Source organism: Pithys albifrons, chromosome 13 (assembly GCF_047495875.1).
Source record: "Pithys albifrons albifrons isolate INPA30051 chromosome 13, PitAlb_v1, whole genome shotgun sequence".
Lineage (NCBI taxonomy): Eukaryota > Metazoa > Chordata > Aves > Passeriformes > Thamnophilidae > Pithys > Pithys albifrons.
In genome coordinates this window covers 2,740,163-2,754,820 of record NC_092470.1, presented here as the reverse complement: position 1 = coordinate 2,754,820, position 14,658 = coordinate 2,740,163, and the positions used below count along the sequence as shown (strand labels likewise).

General features: G+C 42.6%; 1 protein-coding gene across 4 annotated transcripts in view; it reads left to right on the top strand.

Moving 5' to 3' along the window:
- APBA2 (amyloid beta precursor protein binding family A member 2) overlaps positions 1 to 14,658 on the top strand; it is an 89,529-nt gene that overhangs the window by 44,736 nt on the left and 30,135 nt on the right. For all 4 annotated transcript variants that reach the window (XM_071568680.1, XM_071568677.1, XM_071568678.1 and 1 more), the window contains 2 exons: positions 5,916 to 6,922; positions 13,568 to 13,648. In XM_071568680.1, the coding sequence (XP_071424781.1) occupies positions 5,954 to 6,922; positions 13,568 to 13,648 (1,050 nt within the window). In that variant the 5' untranslated portion in view covers positions 5,916 to 5,953. The remainder of the gene's footprint in view (positions 1 to 5,915; positions 6,923 to 13,567; positions 13,649 to 14,658) is intronic.

The following is a 14,658-nucleotide window of genomic DNA, read 5'->3' as shown; positions in this document are numbered from 1 at the left end:
AGACTTGTTTGGCTTCTGTCAACCCTCTCATTCCTGGTGTGGGTTGAGAAGAAAATTCTTTTGGATGAAGGAAGAAACAGAGATAGAAAGGTCATTTAGCAAAAACCAACAAACTGGAAATTCCAAATTTCCAAACTGGAAATTACCTAATTGTCAATAGCACTGACACTTCAGGTTTGTTTCCTACTCACTCTCTCTTTGTTGAGCCTTATTTTCTAAATGCTTCTATTTTCTCGACCAACTTAGCGGATAAGAGTCTTAAGTATTTCTCCTGTAATGAAAACCTACTGAGATACACTATTGGTTTGATATTAAAATTGGTCTGAGGGAACTGAAGGCAGATTTTTTTTCCCCTTTATCTCTTTATTGTAGAAGAGACTGGTATAATTAGTGTAAAGCCCTGCAATCATGAATTTTCTGATGCAGTTCTGTGGAAAAACACTGTTATGCCGAGTAACTTGGTAAATGTAGCAGTTCTAAGTGTTTGCCCATGTTAAAAGCATTGGCTGTTGTTTTTTCTCCTTTTACAGCCTTTCTGGATGCTGAGTGTGCAGGGCTGACATGGAATAGCTTCAGCCAGCAGTGCATCAAAGCCCCAGCTCAGGGCAGAGGGGCAGCCCGTGGGCCATACCTGCTGTCATCTCACCTGGGGGGAAATGGGGGGCACCTGAGCATGACTCAAAAAGGGGGGAGTTTATCTTTTTAGAACCAGCTTAATAGCAGCTGGATTGCTCTGGCAGGGACTGAGCAGCCTCAGGGAAGCAAAACTTGGACACTGAATTTTGTCCAAACTGACAAAGGGCACAGATATTTGAAGGGGGGGAAAAAGGAGACTGAGAAGCAGATGAAGGAGGAACCTGGAGAGGAGTCAACACAGGAAAGAGGCCTTGCAAAATAAAGTGAGTGCATCAAGATGAGGCCAGTAAAACTCTTCAAGGTTCACCTGTAAGTGGCAACAGCAGGGCTCAAACATCATTTGGCTGTAGCTAAGCATGAATAGTGTGTTTGCTGCCAAAAGAACCCAACAAGGCTCTCTGTCCCCTCAGATCTCTGTGCATTTAACTGTACAAAACTGTCAGTGCATGTTTTGTTCCCACTATGCAGCTTGTGAGTCAAGTCTAGATGTAAAGCAGTTCTTTAAACACAGCCAGGAATTCTGTATTGGGTATTTTACTTTATCCCCATGTTTACAACTGTGTACCATTCCCCATTTTAATGCTGGCTTAATTGGTCTCTTTCACTGGGAAGAAAGTAAAGGTATTTTTCTACATAGGTGAAAAGATGTAGAAGTGTTGAGGTGCATAAACTCCTCACTACTGTCTGAGAGTAGGTGCAAGGAACTCAGGAGAAAGCTAATGACTATAATGAGCACTGATTAGAACAAATTCCAGCTGTAAGCCAGTGATCCTGTTTCTGGGAACAGCAGAAATTGCCTCCCCAATTCACACTCCTTTTTACTGCCACATAGAAATTCTGGAGATTGATTTTCTTTTCAACATGAAGCTGAGGCAGGGAAAGTTAAGAAAAATAAAGCAAAGCCATTATTGAAAGAAAAACATTATTGAGAACCCTTTCAATGGTCCCTTAATCACTGATGGAAATTCAGTGATGTGCTGTACAACTGAAATTGGGGGTTGCTTGTCTCAGCAAGATAAAATTACTGAATCCTAAGGAAGGTAAAGAAGAATACAGCAGTTATCCTTCCATCTTCTCAGGAATTCTTCTTTCCACCCCTAGCCAGAAGCTAAAAAATGCAGTTGGAGTGATACAGAAGACTGACCTAACACTCCACTATCAAGGAGGGAGGTGAGATACAAGAAGTAGGAGAGTCTTACCCCAAGCAGAGGAAATGATCTGTTGACTCAGTTGGAGCCTTTATTGATGAAGTGCCTTTGGATCCTGCAAATCATTACTCCTCTCTTCACTTTGACATTGAAGTAGTATTAGATAGAAATCCAGTATTTTCTCTGATTTCAAGAGCATCATCACCAAATATTTACACATCAGTTACTACATAAACTTGTAACAGCCTGGATATCTTGAGAAAATTAGAAAAAAATATGATCTCTGCAGTCAGTAACTCAGAAGACTTTGCACAGAGCTCTGAATAGCAAAACACATGGAAAAAATTGGTATCTATTGCACTTCTAGAAAAAAAAACCAAGTCCAGGTTTTGTACTTTTCAAATCTGAATACATGGGGTTCAATTAATTGCCATGCACTTACCACTGGGTAAACTAACATCTCTGTAGGTGAGGAGGCAGAAAAGTTGAGGCCTGTGGTCCTCATGAACTTTGCTGTGTGACATAGAATCATAGAATGGCTTGGGTTGGGTTGAGATCATCAAGTCCAACCCTTGGTCCAACTCCAGTCCCTTTACCAGATCATGGCACTCAGTGCCACGGCCAAGCTCACCTTAAAACCTCCAGGGATGGGGAATCCACCCCCTCTCTGGGCAGCCCATTCCAATGCCTGAGCACTCTCTCTGCAAAGAATTTCTTCCTGATATCCACCCAAACCTCCCCTGGCAGAGCTTAACCCCATTCCCTCTTGTCCTACTGACAACCCCCACCTGGCCAGAACTTCCCTTCAGGCAGTTCCAGACAGTGCTGAGGTCACCTCTGAGCCTCCTCTTCTCCAGGCTAAACACCCCCAGCTCCCTCAGCCTCTCCCTACAGCACTTGTGCTCCAGTCCCTTCTCCAGCCTCGTTGCTCTTCTCGCTTGGGTTGGAAGAGACCTCATGAGACAGCTTAGAAAATGCCTGGAGCACTGCTGGGTTATAAAATATTTTGGTTATGCTAAACCTAATCTATGAGTAAAATCTTTTTCTAGGCAGCTTGAGAGAGATTTTGAAGAAAACTGGGTTACCTTGCCTGTTCTAATGCTTGAGTTAAAATACAGCTGTTTGTTTCCTTGACAGAAATGGATGTGCAGCTCCATCAAGAGCATTCCTCAGACTTGTGTTTGAAAGCTCCATTCAATAATTCCAGTGTGTCCATACAATTGTAGAAGTTACATTTCATAGCTGAAGATGGGATAATAATCAATGCACATTCAATCTGCAGTCCATGGGCTTGAAATAACAAATGCTGCCTTTTTATGTCAGTACTTTCTTCCCTAAAAAGTAGTGCCTGACTGAGAAGATTGCAGAGGAGGCCAACCAGAATTGTGATTGGAGTGCAGAGATTGCTTTGCAACTTCAGTTTCCATGGCATTAGGATCAGCCTTGCCTCTCACCAAAAAATCAGCCTTATTTTGCCTTAATTCCAGCATCCAGGGGGAAAGCACTATCTGAGTGATTGCCTCAGACTGAATTAGCTGAAACCCCATTTCCCACATCCGAGTACATCAGTGCTTGAGAGGAATTATTTTCTCTATTTCTTATCATGTGTGTGCTAAAAAGTTTCCAGTCTGCCACTTTTTCCCAATTCCTCCTCTCCACTCCCTCCCACAGGGGGGATTTTAAAGGCCAGTGCTGAGGTGGAACTTGAGCTGCTGTCCCTGGTGCTGCCCAGCTCAGAACCATTCCCAGAGCCCCTGACCTGGCACTGCCCCAGCTGCTGGAGCTGCCCCACACCAGCCACCCTCTCTTTGCCCCCCTGCTTTTGGCTCTCAGAGCACATTCAGAGGTTTCCTGTGACATACACTGTTAGACAATGCCATGGATTTTCCTGTGGGTAAATAACATCTGTGAGCATCACCACTGGAATTTATAAAATTCATCACTGTAGTGACACCAGGGCCTGGATACTAAGTGAAGACTCTTAGATGTGGGTGGAAAAACTCCATTACACTTGCTGCAAAAAAGGGGTTCTCATCTCCATATTCTTTAGAAAAACATGAGTCATGAATTTCAAACTGGTTTTAACATGCTCTGTGCTTCTGTATCTTCAGCTCCACTGTAGTGACTTGTCTGCGGGGTCTTCTGCAGTGTAAATATCTAAGTACTCCTTAATATGGAGAACATTTTCAATTATTACAAGACTGAGGCCCTTGCAGATAAGAACTGTTTTTTCCCCAAGAGACACTTAATCACTGAGAAAGTTTTGCATTCTGCTCTAATTTTCTCCTTTTAAACTTCTCTTCAGATACATTATTTACTTTAAAGCTTTCTGTCAAGACTAATTCTGCAGGGTATCAATGACTTACAAGAATTTCACATGCAGGGTTCCTTTCATGTCCCCTCCTGTGACTAACATGCACCTCTGCTTTGTATCACAATCTATAATCCATGTTCCAGAACAGATTTGCCACATGATGCCCCTGCCAAAATCCATAGATATATCAGATTTGTCACAAACTAAGGTTTAGGGGTTTTCTTGTGATATCAGAAATTCTGCAGGAATACCTAGGGGGTTTTAGGTTACAGTGACGGGATTGTTTTTACAATTTCATAATGCCAAGAAATTCATCTCTATATAGCTCCTCTAATCCTCTAAATCCATGCTGGTTTTATTGCTTTCTGTGTGCACACAAGACTAGGGACACTGGTTATGTCAAAGTGCTCATGTGGTTGGATGGAATGTCATTGCTGATGCAGAAGGAAAGCCTGAAGTTGTGTGGTGCATGTCAGAGGCCTGAGCTCAGTGCACCTCAATGAAGTAACTGCACAGCTCAAGCTTATGGTGAGGATACAACAGTGAAACACAGAGAGACATATATACTAAAAGTACATGTTTCTCCCTTCCAAGTCGCACCCAGCAGATCACATTTGTCAAGCCTGTCCAGAATTATCTGTTTGGTTTCTTTTAATTTTGACTGGGTTTGATATATTACATATAATCTCTGCTTGAGTTTTTATAGTAAATAACATCCCCTGCTGCTCTGGTGTGGCCTCCCCTGGGGTACTGTGTGCAGTTCTGGGCCCCACAGCTTCCGAAGGGTGGGAAGGTTCCTGTGTCTGTGCAGGGGAAGGGCAGCAGTGCTGCTGGAAGGGCTGGGAGGAGTGTCCTGGGAGGGGGCTAAAGGCTTGTCTGCTTTGTGGACAAGGAGGCTGAGGGGTGACCTCCCTGCTCTCTGCAGCATCCTGAGAAGGGGAAGTGCAGAGGGAGGTGCTGAACTCCTCTTGGGATAGAAGGTATCCAGTGCCAGGTTGCAGGGAATGGTTTGGAACTGTGTCAGGATGGCTTCAGACTGGAAATCAGGAAGAAGACATTTATCAAGAGGGTGGTCAGACACTGGAACAGGCTTACAGTGGTACTTAATGCCCCAAGCCTGTCAGTGTTTTAAAAAGCATTTGGACGAGGCCCTTAAAATACACTTTAATTTGGTCAGCCCTGAATTGGTCTGCAGCTGGACTAGGTAATCATTGTAGGTCCCTTCCAACTGAAATAATCTATTCTAAAACAAATATTTGGTTTAACAATGAGAGATGCCTCATGGCATCCAGCTAGTAAGCTGTTTTTATTACCAGTGCCTTCTCTTTTAGTGCCCTATGTGACTGCCAAGGTAATAGAATTATTTTCCTTTAGTTTTGGTAAGAGCAGGTCAGATTCTAAATGTTTGCTTTCAGTACACGTTAAAGAAATGCCTAAGCTGGAAATTGCAGAGAGCTCCCATTTGCTGCATAGCAATCAAAGCATGACCCCTTACTGGCAAGAAAAAGAAATTGAAAACTAATTTCAAGGTTCAGGATTAATTCTCTGTCAAATTGACAGAAGAGAGCCTACACCAGAATACATTTAGCATAAATGTAGAACCTTCTCTTTATCTGTTCCTTTCAGTGTGCAAGTTATTACTTTGATTTCATGGTTCCATAGCACAAGCATTTTAAAAGTTGGCTGTCTGCATCTGCTTTGAATATCTACAAATACATGCTTATTACCAAATGAATCCATCAGTTTGCTTCCTATGAACCTCACTGTTCTCACTGCTGACCTTTTCCTGACTGTGTGTTTTTCCATCTTCCCTCCAGTAATTGCTTAGAAATGATTGCCATGTAAGGAGTTGGCTATGGCAAGCAGGAAACATCCCAGCACTGCAGCCAGCATGTTGGATCACAGAGCCAGAGCTTGCCCTCCTTCACCTCACGACAGGGAGCCTGGAAACGAAGACAGGGACCTTCCCATTGAGAATTACGCAGCAAAGGAGGCAGAGCTATCGACTGTCAGACAAGGCAGTCCTACAGCTGTGGAACAGGAGTGCAATGATCACAGTGGAGATGGGGACTCCAGCTCTGACTATGTAAATAACACCTCTGAGGAGGAGGACTATGATGAAGGCTTGCCAGAAGAAGAAGAGGGGATCACATACTACATTAGGTACTGCCCAGAGGATGACAGTTACCTGGAAGGAATGGACTGCAATGGGGAGGAGTATGGTCCCCATGAGGAACACCACGTGGAAACAGATGAGTGTCAGGAAGCTGTAGAAGAATGGGCTGAAGGTCAAATTCAGCACCGAGATGGAAGCGAGGGGACAGACAGGCAAGAGTGGCAGGAGGGTCAAGACAACAGCATTCAGATTTTGGAGGATGAAGCATCATCTCTGGAGATTCAAGACCAAGAAGAAAACATAGAGTACTGTCAAAGTGAAGGTGACTACCCGGACTATTACCCAGCAGAGGCCAATGGCAATTCCCAGGGGATATCACCATACCACTCCAGGAAAGAGGAGGCAGAGCTGGAGGAGCAGGAAGAAGACATCGACCAGATTGTAGCAGAAATCAAAATGAGTATGAGCATGAGCAGTATTAACAGTACAGCAGAAATGAGTCCAGAGCACACGGGGACTGAGAACATGGCTCATGACTACAAAGAGACTTGCTCCAAGGGAGAAGCTGTTCCCAGTGCCAACAGGCACGAGGGGAGGCCCAAATCCCTGAACATCCCCTCTGCCTCCAAGCACAGTGCAGAGGCACATCGAGGGTTTAAAGCCAAGTCAAGGACGCCAGAGGACAGGCAGAAGTGGCCACAAGAGCAGGTATGAGGGGCTCTGTTTAACCAGACTGGCAGAGACATTATGCAAGAGTTACGTTATTCCAAGCAAAATTAACAATATTTTTATATTTTAGCAGTTTTTACAAGTATTTATAAAGATATATAATATATATAAGCAATATTATTCCTTTTATTGCATTCACAGCCACGAATCACATTGTGTGTTTAGCAAAGAGGTTTTGCACAGGAGAGCAGACAATCATAGGCAAACAAAGGTATTCCTTTTGGGTGGGGCAAGATGAGTTTGTTTGCACTTGTTTCCTTCTGCAATGACACACCAGACAGGTTGAAAACTGGGGTCAGCATTGAAATAGTTGACTTTTTTCCATTTTCCTGCACTATTGCCTAGAAGGTGATTACTTCTATTTGCTTTTGTTTTCAATAGAACATATGCCAAGGCTGATATTGCCTGTGTTAAAAGCAACTGAAAGGAGCTCCTGCATATTGCTGGATTTTTTTCCTAGCTGGATATAACTTGACCTCAACGAGAAGGAAGAAATAGGAGCTTTACTTGTGCTAAAAATGCTGTTAAGCAGTTTAATCAGCAGAATGATGTAGAAGTTAATTTAAATCATGCATAACCTTTTCTTGTTCTAATGCTGAGTGCCAGAAAAAAAGACTGAGACTGAAGCTCAAGCTTTTCCAAAAGAACAGAGGTGTAACTTTTTCCCCCTGAAATTTCAAATTGAATGTGCTTACTCCTTAGAGAGACATAAGCTCAGCTTAAACCTTTGACTTTGCACCTCTGAAGTTCTGTACAGCTGAGTATTAGTCATCTTCTGCAATGAACAGAGATCTGCCTATAAGAGGTAAAACTTAACGTGTATTTAGATGAGAGACTAGTAAGAGTAAGTGAATTATTTTGCCTTATCTTTAATTAAAATGCTTTATTAAACTTCAGATGCCTAAGTTTCCTATTTCAGCTTTATCAAATCTGTAAATATGATTTTCTGTAGTGAAGTGTCCCCAAGTTAAACAATGTAATCTAGGCGACTTCATTAAAAAGAGACATTAAAATGTTAATTCATGCAGAAAGCAGTAAAAGGAAATCAAATGTTCAAGTATATGCTGATGAAACAGGTTGACCTTTATTGTAACTGTGAGCAAAAAATCTTAGGGGGATATTTTTGGATTTCCCGTATCTGGAGCAAGTTTTTAATATTAATTTCTACATTCTATTTTCAGAAGTATAATTATAACCAAACTGTGAAACTTACTATATTCAGGGCCCTCCTGGCAGCATAAAAGTTCTTGTGTGAATAAGCCTGATGATCTCGAGGGCTTTGAATGGTTACTGGGGTCTGGCTGGGAGCAGAGAGGGTGAGTTGGCATGTTTGAGACCAGGGAAGTTTAAAGCAGATGACACCTGCATACAAATGCACCATTCAGCACAGCTATTTTTCTGAAATTTGTCGTGGCTGGGTTTCCATTTTAAATATATGCAGGGACAAAACAAAGAAAAACTTGGTCCTTTGAGGTGATAAAAAAAAATGGCAAGTATTTTAAAGTCCATTGAAATTTGATAGAGTATTGTAATCATTTTGTGCAATGCTTAGATCTGTCAGCTTAGTCTGCCTCCTCTTTTCATAATGCCAGTTTATAGCATAACTTGACTTGCTTATTTGGAAATACTCTTTCTTACAAATACTTTTCTTTTAATTTCTGACATGTGCTACCATCACCAGTAAATTAGCACGTAAGTAATTGAATCTTTGTGAGAGAACAGAGTGTGAGGTCTGACCTTTTCTCCTGTTACCACAATCAGAAATCCTTCAGCTACTCAAGAACTGCCTCACTGAGAGTCTGTCTCTGTAAGTGTGTCCTGCTGGGCCAAATTGCTGCTCCTGCAATAGTGTGTTAATGATGTTCAGGATAACTGAGGCAGCAGCTCAGTAAAGGTACATTAAGCCATTCCCACTACACACCACCAGCATTTATGAGAGAAGTTATTTCATTTGTGTGATTCAATACAAATAGTACTGCCATAGTAGACTTGCTCCTGGGCTACCATCTCTCCATTCCTTCATGCACCTCAAAGCTTTTCCACAAACATAGTAGCATTTGGACATCAGGAGGACACATCACCCAACCTTAACTGTCTTCAGAAAGCAGCACAACACCACAGAAACTACAAACTGAAGTTTTGTCCTTAAGGAGCAAACATAACACCCATCTGCTTTACTTTGGTTCTAGAGAGGGACAACAAACCTGGATGAAAAACCAGTTGGGTCTGTTGGTTTACTTGTGCAACAAGTAACACAAGAATCTAGTCAATTCATCACAAAACATCTCTTTCTCCAGAAGGTTGGGGGTTTTTTGGTTTTAGAGCCTACCACAAGGAACCTTTTTCAACTGGAATCTGCCACAAAACATCTCTTTCCCAAAAGGCTTGGTTGCCTTCAAGATGAGTTTCAGGATATGTGATCTCTGAACACATTATGTGATACTATTAAACACTATTGCTGCTAAAGACATCATAGAATCATAGAATGGATTGGGTTGGAAAAGACCTCTGAGATCATCAAGTCCAACCCTTGGTCCAACTCCAGTCCCTTTACCAGATCATGGCACTCAGTGCCACGGCCAATCTCACCTTAAAACCTCCAGGGATGGGGAATCCACCCCCTCTCTGGGCAGCCCATTCCAATGCCTGAGCACTCTCTCTGCAAAGGATTTTTTTCTGCTCTCCAACTTCAATTTCCCCTGGCAGAGCTTGAGCCCATCGTGCCCCCTTGTCCTATTGCTGAGTGCCTGGGAGAAGAGACCAACCCCCACCTGGCCAGAACTTCCCTTCAGGCAGTTCCAGACAGTGCTGAGGTCACCTCTGAGCCTCCTCTTCTCCAGGCTAAACACCCCCAGCTCCCTCAGCCTCTCCCCACAGCACTTGTGCTCCAGTCCCTTCTCCAGCCTCGTTGCTCTTCTCTGGGCAACAGAGATGGGCAGGAATGGATCATAAGCCTCATAATTCAAGTGTTTGAACATAGTAGTAAAGCCTTACCACACCTTTGAGCTCCTCTCTGAGACAGATGCTGAATAAATCAAGGAAGGGACTTACCTGCTGCTTTAGAGCATTCTCCAGTAGGAAGTGCCTTGTCAGTGCTAAGCACCAGCATTCTGGTCACAGATGGCAGCTTTGAGGAGGACCAGTGTGGTGGAGATGAGCTCTGCCTGCCAAGCTGAGCAGCTCACACTGCAGTAAAGAGCCAGGAATGATAAACACAGAACTCAGCCACCAGCAGCCCTCCCTTCCAGCTAAGAGGGGCTTTGGGCTGCATTTAGGGGGGTTATAAAGGTGGTCTGGGTTCCTGGGAGGTGCCCCGCAGGTGGGTGGGAGGAGGAGGCCCCAGGTGGCCCCAGACTGGTGGCCCAGGACTGGCCAGGGCAGGGGTTCCCTGGCAGTGCTCCAGCACTGTTGTGGAGTCATTTCTACAGATGCTTCAGTGACCTCAAATGAGTAGAGTCTGACTTTTCTCTCAGCCTGAAAATGGCATTTTCTGCTGCTTCATGTTCCTTCACATGCTGCTGGACACTGCCTAAGTACCTACTCAGAGGCAAAAGTATTAATAACACTACACTGTTAATATTTTTCTATCTTTCTTTTGCAGAATCTCTTATCAGAATCTTATCTTGTGGTCATAGACTTGTAGCATAGCTGTACCTCTGTGTTAGTATGCAGTCAATTCCAGAGCTCTTGTTCAGCTTTAGGTCCTGTTCTAATTTGCAAGTCAGGGTATAAAGTATTTATAATACCTTAAAAAGGTATTACCACAAATGTGTTTTTTTCCCTATTGTAGCACTCAAACCAACAACATAAACTGGAAATTCTATAAGAAACATGAAGAAAGAATTATCAAATATGATAATTTATTTGACATTGGTCAGATCATTTGGGAGCATGAACCAACTTCCAGCCCACACTGATTACCAGAATTTACAGTTACTCACAATGATACCATAGAGAAGCTCCAAACCAGTCCCTTCATCCTTGGTCTGGAAGCATCTCTTTCCATACATACAAGACCACATGGTTTGTACCTGAGTGTGGCAGGTACAGCCACGCCTGCTGTGCATAGTTCTGTGCTTTGGCACTGCCAGCCTTCTGGAAGGAAAGGCAAGCCCTTCTCCTTGTGCTTCTTTCTGCAGGCAATTGCTGGGCACAGGAAGTCTCAGGGAAGCACAGCTCCCCTTGCATGTGCTGCAGCTGAGGGCTGTGCTGCACTCCAAAGCTGAGAAGATCTGAGAATGTGCTCTTACAGTCAGCTTTGTTTGGAGGAAGTGCCCACAGTGCCTTCCCTCCCCATCACGGCAGTTTTAAATTGAAAAGTGTTAATGAATCAGCCAGAGGTGGAACATGTTGTGTGCATGGATCTGCCTAAAGGAAAGAGAAGAATTCTTTGTGCCTGGGGTTCTGTGGCTGGGCTCCTCAACACACATGGGCAAAATTCTGGGAGGAAAAAAAAGGGTCTTCATTTTCTGACACCAAATAGTAAGAAAACACCTTTATTATGTTCCTTGTCAAAGTGGTGTGATTGATCCCAACTTATCATGTATTCTACACAGACTGCTCTTTGGAACCAGGCAATACAATAACAACATACCTACTACATATGTGGGTAGGAAACAATAATCAAGTAAGGCTCATTTATATTCCTAAAATCCTGAAAATAGGAGCTCCAGTAAATTGCAGCTATGTATAAATCAAAACTGAAATGTCATCCAAGCATTTAGTCATTTTTGTATTAGGACTGGATGGAATTGCATATGCTGCAGTCAGCAACAAGCATGATTGGTATTATGGTCCCCAGGGCTGGGTAAGTCCATCAGTGTGCCAGGTTTGTGACAGAGCCATGTTTCAGTGATGTTACAGCACCCAGGTGATGCTTACCAAAGCAGACAACCAATTCTTTCTTTATGCAGGTGCATTTTCAGTTCAGTCAAGTGTTTGGTAATCAGAGCTGTCAGAGCTCTAAAAGCATTAGCATTCTGTTGTACACACTGGAGTTAATGTATTTGCTGTCAGTGTTTACAGCAATGTGTCTTCATTGTGGCCATGTCATAATCCCTGCTTAAGGGATACTTGATCTAAATCCTACTATTTTAGGGAATAATGTTTGATTATTATGCTTGTTGCTTTAAAGCCCTCTAGATATTTGTTTACCTCATTAATATATTTCACTGCACATCCACACAGATCTCTCCCTGTTAGTTTAGCCATGCAATATGATTAGATCTGTCATGTCTCAAACAGGATAATGTTTATAGGCAGGAATCTGGGAAGGTTCTCAGCTCCCACAGCCATGCAGACAGGCACTAGTTAGTGGGTTCCTGAGTCTTGGTGCTCTGTGTGTATCTCAGGTGGTATTTTCTTTCTTAAAATCCTGCACACTGCTTGGGTAAGTCTCTGATTTGTGTACATTGTCCTACCTGAGAATTATCATTACTGAGCTCACAGCTCTAATTTTCCTGCTTCATTAGGATATTTCCTTCAGCTGACTAAATATTAGTCGTATGGAATACGTTGTGTAAAGATGAACATAAAGACTTTCTTTCACTACAGCCCCACATTCCAGCTGAGTCAGAAGACAAGGAGTTAAGTCCATGTTTGACATTCAGGCTGACCCTTTCAAATAATGCTCAGTGTTTGCCATTTGCAGCTGTTGATACAAGTTTTTATGTGTGAAGCTTTACAAGAGTTAGGCACTCGTTTTTATACATAATGGAGAAACAAAGCAAAAAGGGAAATGAAATATCCTAAACCATAGAAATTTGTTCCAGGAGTCACCTTGGTTTTCCAGATTTCTAACACTGGAAGTCTGAGTCATGAAAACTTCACTTTCTTGGTATGTATGGGACAAGGTCAGGTCTGGAGGAGAAACTCTACCCCTGAGACTACTGGAATTTAGGGGGAGAAAAAGGTGTTCTGTGGGTTAAAAATCTCAGTATTTTCTTTGAGTGAGGTTTTGTATTTTCTCTTCCACGTTTCTTCAGGAGCCTGAGGCTGTGCTGCCAACATCCTGTAGATGTGCTTGTCCCAGAAGGAAGGGGATGCCAGGAAGTATCTCCCACAGATCCCGTATTCTGTGCTAGGATTCTGGTTTTCAGCTCAGAGATGGCCATCAGGACTATGTTGATTATGTCCAGTACTGAAAACAGGCACATCAAAAAATTCTGATTTTGGTTTCTGAATAATTCAAACATTGGTTTAATTTCATGAGAAAAATTTGCATAGAAATAAAATAATTTAAATTTAAATCAGCAGTATAACTGCTACTTAATGATAATTGAAATGCCTTATTATTTATATCAAAGTAGATATTTTATTATAATTAAACACAACATTTTTATATGAAACTGATATGTACTAAATTACTAAAGGAAATTCCAGCTGTTTTATCACATTTTCATGTTTCTGTACCAGTAGTGAATATTGATTGTATGTAAATAACTACAGATAAGTAACAGACAACATGCTAAGTAGAGTTTCATATGTTAATGTGTTGTGATTTTTAAAATGAAATTAAGTTCAATCTGTGAGAACATTCTGATTCTCTTTGCACCACTGACTTCCACTGAAATCTCTGCTTTGTTTTGTGGATGTGGATGTGAAATCCTTTTCTTTTCCTTTCAGATGTGCAACGGTTTAGAGCAGCCAAGGAAGCAGCAGCGCTCAGACCTCAATGGGCCAGTTGACAATAACAACACCCCTGAGGTAGGTGCCTGGGGTGCCAGACCCTTCTGCTCCCTGTCCTCCACGAGGCAAAGCAGGCAGCAAATTGTCAGCTTTCTCGCTCTCCCACACCCATACTCAGGCTCTGTTTCTTTTCCTGAACTGACAGTAAGTACCACGTCTGCCTCCTCTGTAGAGGCTCTGAACTATACCCAGGAATTTTTGCTGCCTCATTCATTTCATGTAACTGTCCACGGCATCTGCTCAAGCCTAAAATTTTCTGATGCCATACAGAGTAGGAAGAACACTTCAGAAGTTCTCTTTCTGGATTATTGAAGAGCAAAACTAGCATCAAAAAGAAATAGTCTTCTATTCCTCCCCCTCAGCACTGCCAGAGTCAGCCCTGGCTTAGTGAGCTGTGAAGAGAGGCAGTGACAGACAGACCTGCTCTAGTCACTGAAGGCTGGAGCAAAGAACACATCTGAGAATGCAGAATGAGTTCAGCTTGAGGCGAGACACAATGAAATGAAATTCAGACTTAAAAGCACAAGTCTGTTATCTCAAAAACATAACATATTTAGCCTGTAGCCTGTTATATTAACAAAGAGGCACCTCTCTGAAGCCTTGCCCCATAATGGAGACCATTATTCCTGCAAACAGGAATGACTGAGGAGGCTGGCACAAGACAAGGAATGGAATCTGTTCACTGAGAATAGAGACAGTAGAGGAAAAAGAGCACTGTTGTGGCCCCTGCTGAGGGTAAATGTAATGCTGTATATTGTGGGGTCAGGGACAGTTCTTTTTATTCACTGACCCAGAATCTTTGTGAAACATGGTTAAATATTCTTAATTGGAAAAGTCAGTCTATCATTAATAGGCAATGTGATCCAATGGACAAATTATTGGAGTGGCAATTCTGGTTTGTATTGCTCATTTGACAGCTCATATTCACAGTCTTCCCTCTGCCTCCCTTATTTTTTTGTGTGTTGGCATTGGCTTAAAATACTTTGAGATTCCAGGTACACTCTGTAACAGTTAGGTTGGGTTAATGA